Source organism: Canis lupus, chromosome 16, assembly GCF_048164855.1.
Source record: "Canis lupus baileyi chromosome 16, mCanLup2.hap1, whole genome shotgun sequence".
Taxonomy (NCBI): Eukaryota; Metazoa; Chordata; class Mammalia; order Carnivora; family Canidae; genus Canis; species Canis lupus.
In genome coordinates this window covers 61087980-61100430 of record NC_132853.1, presented here as the reverse complement: position 1 = coordinate 61100430, position 12451 = coordinate 61087980, and the positions used below count along the sequence as shown (strand labels likewise).

General features: G+C 56.2%; 2 protein-coding genes and 2 long non-coding RNA genes across 4 annotated transcripts in view; 2 read left to right on the top strand and 2 right to left on the bottom strand.

Moving 5' to 3' along the window:
* Window positions 1-1384, bottom strand: part of NARF (nuclear prelamin A recognition factor) — a 19044-nt gene extending 17660 nt beyond the window's left edge. Inside the window, exon 1 of the mRNA XM_072782096.1 lies at window positions 876-1384. Within this exon, the coding sequence (XP_072638197.1) occupies window positions 876-902 (27 nt within the window). The 5' untranslated portion in view covers window positions 903-1384. The remainder of the gene's footprint in view (window positions 1-875) is intronic.
* On the top strand, window positions 1038-5699 carry LOC140607350 (uncharacterized). The gene is made up of 2 exons (XR_012009422.1): window positions 1038-1470; window positions 4636-5699. It is a non-coding gene; the product is annotated as an uncharacterized lncRNA (long non-coding RNA).
* On the bottom strand, window positions 2286-7462 carry LOC140607351 (uncharacterized). Its single transcript, XR_012009423.1, has 2 exons — window positions 7277-7462; window positions 2286-2782 (listed from the first exon to the last, which is right to left on the bottom strand). It is a non-coding gene; the product is annotated as an uncharacterized lncRNA (long non-coding RNA).
* CYBC1 (cytochrome b-245 chaperone 1) lies at window positions 7352-12355 on the top strand. The gene is made up of 7 exons (XM_072782099.1): window positions 7352-7485; window positions 8000-8121; window positions 9063-9104; window positions 9692-9765; window positions 10369-10465; window positions 10901-11045; window positions 11411-12355. Exons 2-7 carry the CDS (start codon window positions 8037-8039, stop codon window positions 11529-11531), a joined length of 564 nt encoding a protein of 187 aa, XP_072638200.1. The 5' UTR covers window positions 7352-7485; window positions 8000-8036; the 3' UTR covers window positions 11532-12355.
* The last annotated feature ends 96 nt before the right edge of the window (window positions 12356-12451 follow it).

The window sequence follows — 12451 nt, the reverse complement described above, 5'->3', positions numbered from 1 at the left end:
CTTCTCCCTCTGCCTCTCTCTCTCTTTCTGTGTCTGCCATGAATAAATAAAATCTTTAAAACAATAATAATAATAATCCCCATTCCTTGCCGAATGGCTCTTTATGTCATCAGAGCCTAGGAGCAAGTGTGGAAGGCTACCGCAGTTACTATGGTTACCTAGGTGGAGCCAAGGACCAGCTCCCCTCCTTCCTACCTCCCTGTTCTGTCACTATAAAGATGGAAGTCGCATAAACACTCCTCAAAAACATGTATTGACGATTATTTTAATCATCCACATCAAGAACAGTGCTTGCTGGGGCTGCCCTGAGTGGTTACTCAGGTTGGTTCGCTTTACCGGTTCGCTGGTGTTTCTTTTGGCTTCAAAAATATTTTGAAAGGACAGACAAGCGCACCGAGAACCGGAAAGACCAAGCATGGGCCCAAATGTAACGTGACCCCGGGGCACCTGCAAATGCACCCGCAGGTGCAAGTGTCCGCGGCTTACAGGCCACCTGCGGTCGCGCTCTACCCACTGGAACCAGGACTGAGCCCGCGAGGTGACGAGGTGACCCGGACGCACAGGGGCCGGGAGCGGCCGATCCCAGAGCCGGGGACCGGGGGACGGGGTGACCCGGGGGACCGCGCCGCGGCCGGCACCGCCCGCTCGGGGCTCCAGGGTTCCGGGAGGCCGGTGACGGCAGGCAGGGCCGACCCCCAGCAGCCCCGCCCCCGGCCGGGCCGCCCCGGACCGCGACCTCCCGACTCCGACCAGTCCCGCCCCCGCCCCGCCCGGGCCAAGCTCCTGACCCTATCGGGACCTGGACCCCGACCCCGACCCGGCCGACCCCCGGCCCCCAGCAGCCCCGCCCGCCGCCGCGAGCGCGCGGGGCGCACCTTCCGCGTGCAGTGCTCACACTTCATCTGGAGCGGGGCAGGCGCGGGGCCACGGCTCGGCCTCTGAGCAGCTCCGGGAGACTCGGTCACCGACGCCCGGCGCCCGCCGCCCTTTGTTGTAGTCACCCCCGGCGCGGCCCCACCCCCGGCGGCTGCGCTCCACCAATGAGAGCGTCGGGAAGGGGCGGGTCACAACCCTAAACCAATAGGAGCGCAGAAGGGGGCGGTGCGGCTCCCGCCCACATGTCTCCTCCTGGACCAATGACAGCCGCAGGAAGGGGCGGGCCGGGCCCCGGAGCCAATCGGAGCGCGCGGGGGCGGAGTGCGGCGGACACCTGGAGGCCCGGCGGGTCCCCGCGCCCGTTTGGCGGCTCGTGGGTCGGGGGCGGCATGGAGTCCCCGGACGGACTCTCTCTAGGAGGCGACCCGGCGTGGCCCTGGGGCGTCTGGCCCGGCAGCTCGGCTGCACCTCAAGCCTGTCCCAGGCTCCGCCAGGCCACCGCCATTGCCGCCTGGAGGCGCGTCACGTAGGCCAGGCAGGTGGCAGTGCGCATGCGCGAATGGGCACCACGTGGCGCCTCGAGGATGCTGCGAGGTGGGTGTGAAGTCCGGGTGCGCCGCGCCGGTGTGCTCGGCGGGTGTGCGGGTGGTCGGGCGCTGGCTTTGCAAATCGCCAGTAGTTATTATTTCTTGGTAAAATGGCACCGCTTGCAGGGCTAAAGCGAAAATGTTTGATTTATAATAATTTAAAGAAACATTTTATCAAGTCAGTGTTTGGGCTTTGCAGGATGATTGGGAATGTGAAGAACGCATTGGAAAGTTCAATGGAGCGTAAGGAAAGCAACTGGTGACCTTGAAAATAAAGTTGCCACACATTTTGGTAGCAAAACGGGTTCCTGGGGAAGTAGAGAGTTGCAGTCCAGACCACAAGCCATCTGCACCCAAGCCATAGGCGAGTCTGGGGCACAGAGAGGAAAGCGAGTGCAGGAGAGCAGAAGCTCCTCGAGGCTGAGCTGGGGCTGCCTCTTGCTGGCTGGAGGAGACCCAGGGGCCTCCTGCTGGGGTAGCAACCTTGTGCTTAGGTGGGCTCTGTCCGCAGGTTCCTGCTGGGTGTGCAACTGCGAGCAGCGGTGGGCGAGAGCTCTCCCTGCCTGCCCCCTCCGCGTCCTAAAGAAAGTTTCCTTGACCCCGTTTCATAATTTACAGTAGTTGGTACAGCTGTTTACAATTGCATGAGTGAAACGCAGGTCTTCATTGTTGCCAGACTAACCCCTGCTTACCTCAAATCTACGTGGCACCTCTCAGAAAACACATTCCTTCCATTTTCAGCGGATAAGAAGATAAATTTAGGTTGTCATTTGTATGTATTTCTTGCCATTGTTTTAGAAACGTAACCACAGTACCATGACCATGTGTGAAAACAAATTACAATGACTTTATTTAATTTCATCAAATATGTAGTGCCCAGGTTTCCCTAAATTGAACCTCTTTAAACAAATTAAATCAGGACCTGTATAAGGTCCAATATGTTCATTGCTTTGTGTGTTTCCTATGTTTCTTTTAAAAGATCATTTTTTGTTCTAAAGTAATTTGAGGCTCACTTAGAAGTTGCAAAGACACCACAGAGTTCCTAGTCTGAAGGCATCCACATCACTCTCTGCCGTTGCACATCATCAAGCAAGTGGTTTGGCTGTAAGGCTTCCCAGAATTGCTGATGCATCCTTGTGGAGTCCTTAGTAAACCCTTGCCCTCTGAATTTCCAGTAGAGTAGAACGATGCCTGGGTGGCTCAGAGGTGGAGCGTCTGCTTTCAGCTCAGGGCGTGACCCCGGGGTCCTGGGATCGAGTCCCACATCAGGTTCCCTGCATGGATCCTGCTTCTCCCTCAGCCTGTGTCTCTGCCTCTCTCTGTCTCGCATAAATAAATAAATAAAATCTTAAAAAAAAAAAGAATGTTCTCATGCCTTGTTTGAATAGTAAATTTTTTGGCAAGATTGTTCCATAGATGTGTAATTCCATCAGGAGGTTACACTAACTCCTTTCTGTGATACTAATTAGCGCCCATTGATAAAACTGCATATGTCCATTCATTCATGATAGCAATGTTTTAATCCTACCATTTTTAAAAATTTACTAGCAGGAATACTTACATAATGAGAAAATTCTCTCATTTGCTATTTGGTTACTCTGCTGTACGTTTTATAAAGAAAGGCAAGATGAATGCATAAATTGGCCAAAAAAAATCCAAGTTCCTTTCTCAGCATCCTCAGAAAGTGAACAAAGAACTTAAAAATAGGGACAGCTGAGTGGCTCAGCAGTTGAGCATCTGCTTTCCACTTGGAGCATGATCCCAGATCCAGGGATCAGAGTCCCACATCAGGCTCCCTGCAGGGAGCCTGGTTCTCCCTCTGCTTGTGGCTCTGCCTCTCTCTGCGTCTCAGTAAATAAATAAAATCTAAAAGAAAAAAAACTTAAAAATATATCATTATGCATTACGGATTTTGGGGGCATCTGGGTGGCTCAGTCAGTTGAGTATCTCAGCTTAGGTCTTTTTCTTTTTTAATTTTTTTAAAATTTATTTATTCATAAGAGACACAGAGACAGAGAGAGAAAGAGAGAGGCAGAGACACAGGCAGAGGGAGAAGCAGGCTCCATACAGGGAGCCCAATGTGGGACTCGATCCGGGGACCCCAGGATCACACCCTGGACTGAAGGCGGCGCTAAACCACTGAACCACCGGGGCTGCCCTCAGCTCAGGTCTTGATCCAGGGTTGTGAGTTCAAGCCCTGTGTTGGGCTCCACACTGGGCATGAAGCCTACTTAATATATATATATATATATATATATATATATATATATATATATACACACACACACACACATATATATATATGGATTTAAACGCTTGGAGATTTTCAGTTCATTTGAATTATTCTTATTGATGCTCACATCTTTTTTTTTTTTTTTTTTTTTGCATAGAAAATCTCTTCAGCTAGGCTCCAAATTTTTTTGAGAAGATGCTAGATGCTAACAGTCACTTTGCTTTTTGATAAATTTGCTTCTACATTTCCTGCTTTAGACTTGAAATCAATCTTTTCTCCAAAAAGCTTGGTTTCTTTAGTAGGAATTGGTATTTAAAAACCAGAGAATGGATATAAAATTGCTCCTTGCTACTGCATTGATTGTTGTTTCTGGGACTTTTCAGTGGACAGCATAAAGAAAGGTGTATTTTTTTAAAGTGAAATTACTGTGAACTCACACTGGTCCTTCTAAGTCAAATCCAGTAATACAGGGTTCTAATTAATTGGTCTTATTGACCTCACATCCATTACTCCTGTTCGAAATTCCTGGTTCCCAGTACTACCTACTTAACGTACTCATTTGCATGGTCTTGGGGATCCCTGGGTGGCGCAGCGGTTTGGCGCCTGCCTTTGGCCCAGGGCGTGATCCTGGAGACCCAGGATCGAATCCCACATCGGGCTCCTGGTGCATGGAGCTTGCTTCTCCCTCTGCCTGTGTCCCTGCCTCTCTCTCTCTCTCTCTCTCTGTGACTATCAAATAAATTTTAAAAAATGTCATGCATGGTCTTACATCACCCACATAAAAAGTCTCAGACTAACAATGTTAACTATCCAGAATAGTTAACTATGTTAAGTCTACTATCCAGAATAAAAATACCACGTTTTACATATTATGTTTCAATATATATTTGCATCCTCTAAACTCTTTTTTTTTAAACATTTTATTTATTCATTTGACAGAGAGCACAAGCAGGAGGAGCAGCAGAGGCAGAAGCAGTCTCCCCACTGAGCAGGGAGCCCGATGCAGGACTCAATCCCAGGACCCTCGGATCATGACCTGAGCTGCAGGCAGACGCTTCACCAACTAAGCCACCCAGGCGCCCTTGTATGCTCCCCTTCTTAAATGATAGTGCCTTATGGACGTTTCTTCATCTTGCTTTTATCGTTCAACAGTACGTGCTGGAGAGCGTGCTATAGCAACATACAAAGATATTCCTCCTTCCTTTTTCATAGTTGCATAACACCCTCTGTGTGGATATATGTATTTGACAGGGTCCAATCAAGAGAGAAAAAGCACACTATAATTTGAACAGAGTTTAATATAAAGAATTATTAGCAATAACTAGGGATTGGAGTAAGGGATTGGGCAGTAAGGAGAAATGGGGTCACCTGGGTGCCTCAGCTGTTAAGTGTCTGCCTTTGGCTCAGGTCATAATCCCAAGGTCATGGGATCAAGTCTCATATCAGGCTCCCTGCTCAGTGGGGAGCCTGCTTCTCCTTCCCCCTGTACCTCCACACTGCTCGTACTCTCTCTTGCTCTCTCTGAAATAAATAACATCTTTACAAAAGAAATGAGATTATAAAGATTGCAAGAATAGTAAGAAACAAAGAGTAGCCACAATCACCTTATCCAGGGCTATGACAGCGAGGAGCCGACTCTGTCCCCAGAGTTGAGATCTAGACTGTTGGATCTAGACCCACTTTTGGCTCGCTGTGGGGCAGAGAACCTGTCCGACGCTGCACTGGTGGGACATGCTGGAAATCCTCCCTACAGGGTGCTGGGGAAAGGTTTTTTTCACAGCACCCTCTATTGACAATGGTTAGCATCATGCCAGAGAGTATGCAAAAAATAGAAGACTCAGATCCATTTTCATGGATCAGGCAAAGAGGTGTGAATTTAGAGCTGAGATATAATGTGTTGATAATTGGCACGATATACAATTTTATTCATTCAGTCCCCTATTTATGGATATTGTATTTCCAGTTTTGCTATTACCAATATTCGTGATTTTAACCAAATTGTCACTTGTTCACACGTTTAACATTTGTTAAGAGTCCAGTACAGGCTTCATTTTTAAATAGCTTATAATCTAGTAGAAAAGATAAAATTGGGCAACCCTGGTGGCTCAGCGGTTTAGCGCCGCTTGCAGCCCGGGGTGTGATCCTGGAGACCCGGGATCGAGTCCCACGTCGGGCTCCCTGCATGGAGCTTGCTTCTCCCTCTGCCTGTGTCTCTGCCTCTCTCTCTCTATGAATAAATAAATAAAATCTTAAAAAAAAAAAGAAAAGAATGCAAGTAAGTGTAACAAAGTAGAATTTCCTGGGTCTCCTCTCAGTTCTACCTAAATCCTGAGGAATAAGATCACTTCCAGCTGCAGCAAGCAGGAAGGACCTAAAGGAGGTACTAACAATTCAAATGCACCTTCAAGATAGGGAAGGGGAGTCTTCCTGGAGGAGACAGAGTGTGAGCTGAGGGGTCAGGGAGCCCGCTGTGCTCAGGCACAGCCCAGCTCTGCTGCAGCTGGGGTAGATGGTCTCAAAGTGTGGGTCCTGGACCAGCGGATTAGCAACAGATGACGTTGCAGCCCCCTCCCACCACTAGGAACAAGTGCCAGCAATCTGTGCTTCCACAAGCCTGCCAGGTGATTCAGATGCCTGCCCAGGTTAGGAAGCCACGGGCAGAGAGAAGCTGAAGCAGATGGGTCAGGTCGCGTGCCTGTGTTGGTAAGCCTCCTGGGGTTACGTGTACCCGTGCACACACGTTTCTCTGTAAGGGACTACGCGTTGCACTAATCTTACGAAGGCTGTAAAACATGTTGAGAATAGGAAAGGGACAAAGGAGAAGAGAAGCTCCCCTGTTCTTCCAACATCCCGCTGAGGTGGTGGGTGGGGGCTCCTCCTGACCGCGGCCAGGTGATGGGGTCCTGCTCGGGTCCTCACCTGCGGCAGTAAGAGAAAGTGGCATTTGGCGGAGGGAGCAGGTGGGCCTCCTACGTGGCCATCGCAAGGTTTTCCCGGAGAAAACTGCCTTTCCCACGGCAATCCTTTGTGGACAGGCTAGCCCGCGAGAGCCGGGCCCGGTTCCGGGAGCCTCGGCGCCGCGGCAGTCACCGCAGCGGGGCTCATTTTTTATGACGACTTGTCAGTGCGTGAACAAGCTATTCATGCTCCTTCGATGTTACTGAAGCTTTAGCATTTTTGCCAGAGCTGGTGCACGTGTACTGTTAGATTATCTTCGCTTTTTGTTTATCGATTTTTTTTTTTTTTTAAAGATTTCATTTGAGAGCAAGAGGGGCTGGGTGGGGAGGTGCGGACCCCGGGGTCGGGACCTGAGCACACGCTCCACCGACTGGGCCACCAGCTGCTTTGATCAACGTTTTATTTTTATTTTTCTATTTTTTTAAAGATTTATTTATTTATGATAGAGAGAGGCAGAGACACGGGCAGAGGGAGCAGCAGGCTCCATGCGGGGAGCCCGACGCGGGACTCGATCCCAGGTCTCAGGAATCGCGCCCTGGGCCAAAGGCAGGCGCTAAACCGCTGCGCCACCCAGGGATCCCCTGATCAATGTTTTAAGGGAGACTTTTGAGGCCCAGTTTACCTTTCCAGGCTTCCTGGGGCGTCGCTCCCGCGCCCCGAGGCGCCGGCTCCCCCGCCGCCCTCCGCCGCGGGCGCTGCGGCAAGAGGCCCCGCCCCGGAAGTCGGGCCCGCCTCGCCCGGAAGTCAGCCGTCCCGCCCCCAACCCCGGAAGTGGGCGGCCCGCCGCGCGCCGCGAGGTCCCGGCTCAGCGCCCGCGGGGTCGTGTGTTCGGTAGGCGCGGGGGTCGGGCCGCCGTCGGGGCTGCGGGCGGGCTGCGGGCGGGCTGCGGGCGGCGCGTGGTGGCGGGAGCGCCGGGCGCGGGGGCCCTGGCTGTGGAGAGCCGCTGACCCCCGCGCCCGCCGCCGTTCGGGCAGCCCGGTGCCGCGCCGCGGAGCCCACCCTCGGTGCGTGCGCGGAGAGCCCGGAGCCCCGCCTGCTGGGTGCCAGCCGCGTCCGCGCGCCTCGGTCCGCGGGCCGGCAGCACCCGCCCCCGGCCCCTCCCCCCTTCCCCCGTCGGTCCCCCCTCCGCCTCCCTCCCCGCCGATCCCTCCCCCCGCCCCCCCGCGCCTCGGCCGCCCGAGGACGCTCGCAGTTCCCTTTCTTGGCGGGGACCGCGCGCTCCGGGAGGCTGCGCCGGGGCGAGGCTCGCGTGCTGCTGGGGCCGCGGGTTCCCGGTGCCCCCGGGCCGGCTCCCCGCGGGCGGGCGGTTGGACCCCAGCCGCGGTCTGCCCTCGCCCTTCCCCAGCCCGTCTGCGTCGGAGCGCTGCCCGCCCAGGCCCGGGATGTACATGCAGGTGGAGTCCCGCAGCAGCTCCTGCCTCCATCTGAAGAGGGCTCCGGGCATCAGGTCCTGGTCTTTGCTTGTTGGTAAGGATTTCCGTATTTCCCCCAAGCTAAAAACCTAACTTTAAAAACACGGAAACAGGGATCCCCGGGTGGCACAGCGGTTTGGCGCCTGCCTTTGGCCCAGGGCTCGATCTTGGAGTCCCGGGATCGAGTCCCACGTCGGGCTCCCGGTGCATGGAGCCTGCTTCTCCCTCCTCTTCTGTCTCTGCCTCTCTCTCTATGATAAATAAATAAATAAATAAATCTTAACTAAAAAATAAAAAAATAAAAACAACGGAAACAAAACTGTCTTGTTGCCCCCAAGTACAACAATTATCTCATATCTTTCTAGCTTTTATCCTCCGTGCGATTGTCCTTTTTCCACCTTCACCTTAAGGTTGTGCCTGTTCTCCCGAGGTCCTGGTGTTCTCCTTTTCCTTGCCTCCCAATGCCCGGGTGCGGGCGTCAGGCTGGGCGGTGGGCCCCAGTTCGCTCCTTCACTGTCCCTCTGGGCGTCCAGCACGCGGGGGCAGCTGCAGGCCATTGGTGGGCCTGGTGTGAGGAGTGGTGTGGCTGTGCCTTCAGCAGCCTGCCTCTGGTCCGTCATTCCCGACACCCTGCTCGTGGCCACCTGCCTGTAGTGCTTCATGTGCCACACGTGGTCCTTGCGCACATGCTGCGCTGGTAGAGTAAACCCCTGCTGTCCGGCTCCTCCCTCTGGTTCGCTGGTCAGCCCTGGAGCCCCAGGTAGAGGAACAGATTCCCGGAACGCAGAATGGCATTTGCCATGGTCCCAAGCGCGCCTCCTGCCTCTTGCCCTCCTTCCTGAGCCATGGTCTCTGGTTCCCCTGCTCCCCACCTCCAGGCACCCTGGCACCAGGAAGGCCTGCTCTCCCTGCACCTCTGGGCCTGTGGCTCCAAGTGAGGGGGCCCTAGGCCGCTGGTGGCCCAATAGAAGCACCTGCTTTCTTTTCTCTTTGCAGGAATCTTGTCCATTGGCCTGGCTGCTGCATACTACAGTGGAGGTGAGGTGCATCCCCCTGCCTCCCTCCCCTCCCCCCTCCCGCCCACCCTGTCACTTAGTCTGTTTGAGAAATAGAGAAAAGAGAGAGAGAACTCACCATTAGTGGTGCCCACTGAGCCCCAGCCTTTGGGGCCACAGGCACCTGTGCAGGTGCTGCCCCAGCCTGAGCACTGGTGCATCCTTCCTAATAGCCTGTCCCGTGCCACCTGTGCTCTTCCCTTCTCGTATCTGGAGCACTTTCCCTGGTGATGAAACTTTCTTAAAAGGTGCTCTTGTATTTGCCTGAGGCTGTTGCAGGCTAAGCCACACTTGTAGCTGCTCCTGCAGGTGGCTCCCTCCACCGTCACAGTCACACCGTGTCTCCAGCAGATGCTGCAGGGAGAGTGGAGGGCACAGAGCTGGCCGGACATTTCACATATGGTTCCAAGTGACAGGCAGGGCCAGCAGTGCCGGGCGGCCACCCTGGGCCAGGTCTGCTGGCCCCAGGTGCCACCCCTGCCCGGTATCGGCTGGCGAGGGGGCCCATGGCACGCAGGCCTCCGCCCGCTGCTGCTGCCCCTCACCCGCTGCCTGTTGTTTGCTCTGCAGATAGTTTGGGCTGGAAGCTCTTCTATGTCACCGGCTGCCTGTTCGTGGCCGTGCAGAACCTGGAGGACTGGGAGGTAAGGCCAGCGCAGGCGAGGGTGGGGGCGCCGTGGGAATCACCGCAGGGGGAGAGGCTCAGAGGCCTCACACACCCCCTGTCCTCAAACTTCAGCTTCGAGGTTTCTGGTTAGTAGGACTCAGCCCCTGGGCAGAGGGATCCCCCGAAGCTGTATTTCTCCTAGACGCGCTTTGCGACTGCTTCCACCGAATTCCTTGCTCCGTGGTGTTGCCGTAGCACGGAGCAGATTGAAGGTGCCCTGGGTGAGGGACCGTCTCCTTGGTGGGCCCTTCCTGAGGAACCACAGGACCCACGGTTGCTCTCTGGCCCCCACTCCCGTTTAGTGACCTCAGCTTGGGGAGAGCACCTGCTCTGATGCCTCTCTTTGTCTCCACGCCCCCTGGCCCCGTGCTCCCGACACGTGGGAGCCCAAGAGGGTGTGGCTGTAGGTGTCCGGCTCTGGCGGAGCAGCGCTAGGCCATCAGGGTTGGGGGGGCAGTTGGGTGACTTCTGGAGTGTCTGTTCTGGTGAGTCCAGGGCCCCTTCTGGAAGTTTCGCGTGTGGCTGGCTTGCACACAGAGAGGCAGGCAGCCGGGTGATCCCCTTCTGGCTGCTTTCCCAGGAAGCCATCTTCAACAAGAGCACGGGGAAGGTTGTACTGAAGACCTTCAGCCTGTACCGGAAGCTGCTGACTCTTTTCAGAGCTGGCCACGACCAAGGTGAGGCGTGCAGAGGATGGGACCCGGGGCAGGAGCTGCTTAGACCAGGCTAGATGGAGGGTGGGGAGTGCGACTGCAGAGACCAGGCCGGAGGCCTAGAGGTGGGGAGGGTCTGAGCTGGCCGCTTGGTGACCCCAGGTGCCAACACTGGCAGGCAGCCTCTACTCTAGCTCAGTGCCCGGCCCTTAGGCACCAGGAAGGCCTTTCTCAGCGATTGGGGAGGATGAAGCAGAAACACGGGCAGAGCAGGGCCGGCTTTCCAAGGGGACAGCGGGTGCCGTTCTCCTCCTCACCCCGCGGGTGCTCACCACAAGCCTGTGCTGCTATCCCCTGCAGGGTGGCTGCGTCAGGGCACAGGTGGGAAGGGCAGGTGCACCAGGGCACAGGCGGGAAGGGCAGGGAACTGCTGACCCCCACCCCACCCCACCCCCGCAGTGGTGGTCCTGCTGAATGACATCCGGGATGTGAACGTGGAGGAGGAGAAAGTTCGGTATTTCGGGAAGGGCTATGTGGTGGTGCTGCGGTTCGCGACAGGTTTCTCCCACCCGCTCACCCAGAGTGCTGTCATGGGCCACCGCAGGTAAGCTCTGGGCAGGTGACTGCTGGCCACAGCTGGCCACCCATACCCCCTGCTGTCAGGTGGCCCCCACAGGGCACTGCAGAGCTGGGCACAGGGAGGGTGTGTGGAGGGACGAGGCCTGCCCCTGCCGCTGGGGGAGTGTTGGGAGTCCCTACGGGGACGGGAGAGGTCTCCATGAGGACAGGCTGGGCTGGGGTCAGCTGGGGGTGGGGACCAGAGCAGAAGGCACCATATGGGAGGGGAGCCTGGGGGTGCTGGAGGCGGGTGGTCCAGCAGGAGACTGGGGTGGACTTTCTGCCTCCCCTGGGGTAGTGGGCACCTGTGCCCCGGTAACCTGCTCTTCCTCCCGGTGTCGGCCGGCCCAGTGATGTGGAAGCCATAGCCAAGCTCATTGCCACCTTCCTGGAACTGCACCGTCTGGAGAGTCCTGCGGAGCTGTCTCAGAGCAGCGACAGTGAGGCTGATGGCCTGGGGACCCAGAGCTAACGCCCCTGAGGCCCTAGTGGGCCCGATGGGCCACCAGCAGGTCTTCTTCCAGCCCTGGCTGTGTCCCTGGCAGTCCCGGGGTGGGACCCTCTGCCGTTCCTGCTGCTTGCTTCTGCCTTCTGAGCAAAACCACAGGCTGGACTTTGGACTTTGTCTGCAGGCTCTGAGCTGTGCAGGGAGAGTGTTGGATGGCCAGCCCCAGCCTGGCCAGCGTGGGCGGGTTGTGAGGGCACATGCACCCCACTGCCTGCCAGCAGTGTGGGGATCAGGTCTCTGAAAAGGAAGCAGTGCCCAGGCTCCCTGGGGTGGGGAGGGGGGTTGGCCAGCCCTGGCACCCCCAGCAGTTTGGTCCCAGTGAGAGCAGGGCCAGCAGCTGGGTCAGGCCCAGGGATGCCAGGGGGCTGCCCACGCACGCGTGCGCCCACCCCACCTGCTGCAGCCCTTCCCTGGTTACTGAGGTGCTGGCCCAGGGGCTGTGGGCCCCACCTGGCTGCGTGGCAGCCGCTCCCAGGGCCTCCACAGCCCACAGGGAGCCCTTGTCCACTGGGATGGCAGCTGGGCTTTTGCAGGTGGGAGAAGCCTGTGCATGACCCGGGCCAGGGTGGCTCCCATAGGAACCCAGGCAGGACCTGGTGCCACGAGGACCCTCTGAGCGGGTGCTGCAGAGCAGGGAGCACGGCCTGAGGAGTAGACCTGCCCCCTTCTCAGTGGAGGTCCCCGACAGCCCTAGTTTGGGGGTGCGGTCACTTATACATACCAAAGTTAGGTTTTAAAGTGGTAAAATTCAAAAGCCTTTTTCTAAAATAAAGTATGAAATGCTGTAACTGGTTTCTGGCGTGGTCATCCTGACGAAGCTGCCCCAAGGCAAGGAGGGACTGTTGGGCCCCCCGGGTGAGGAAGGCCCCACCGTGGGCCTGAGC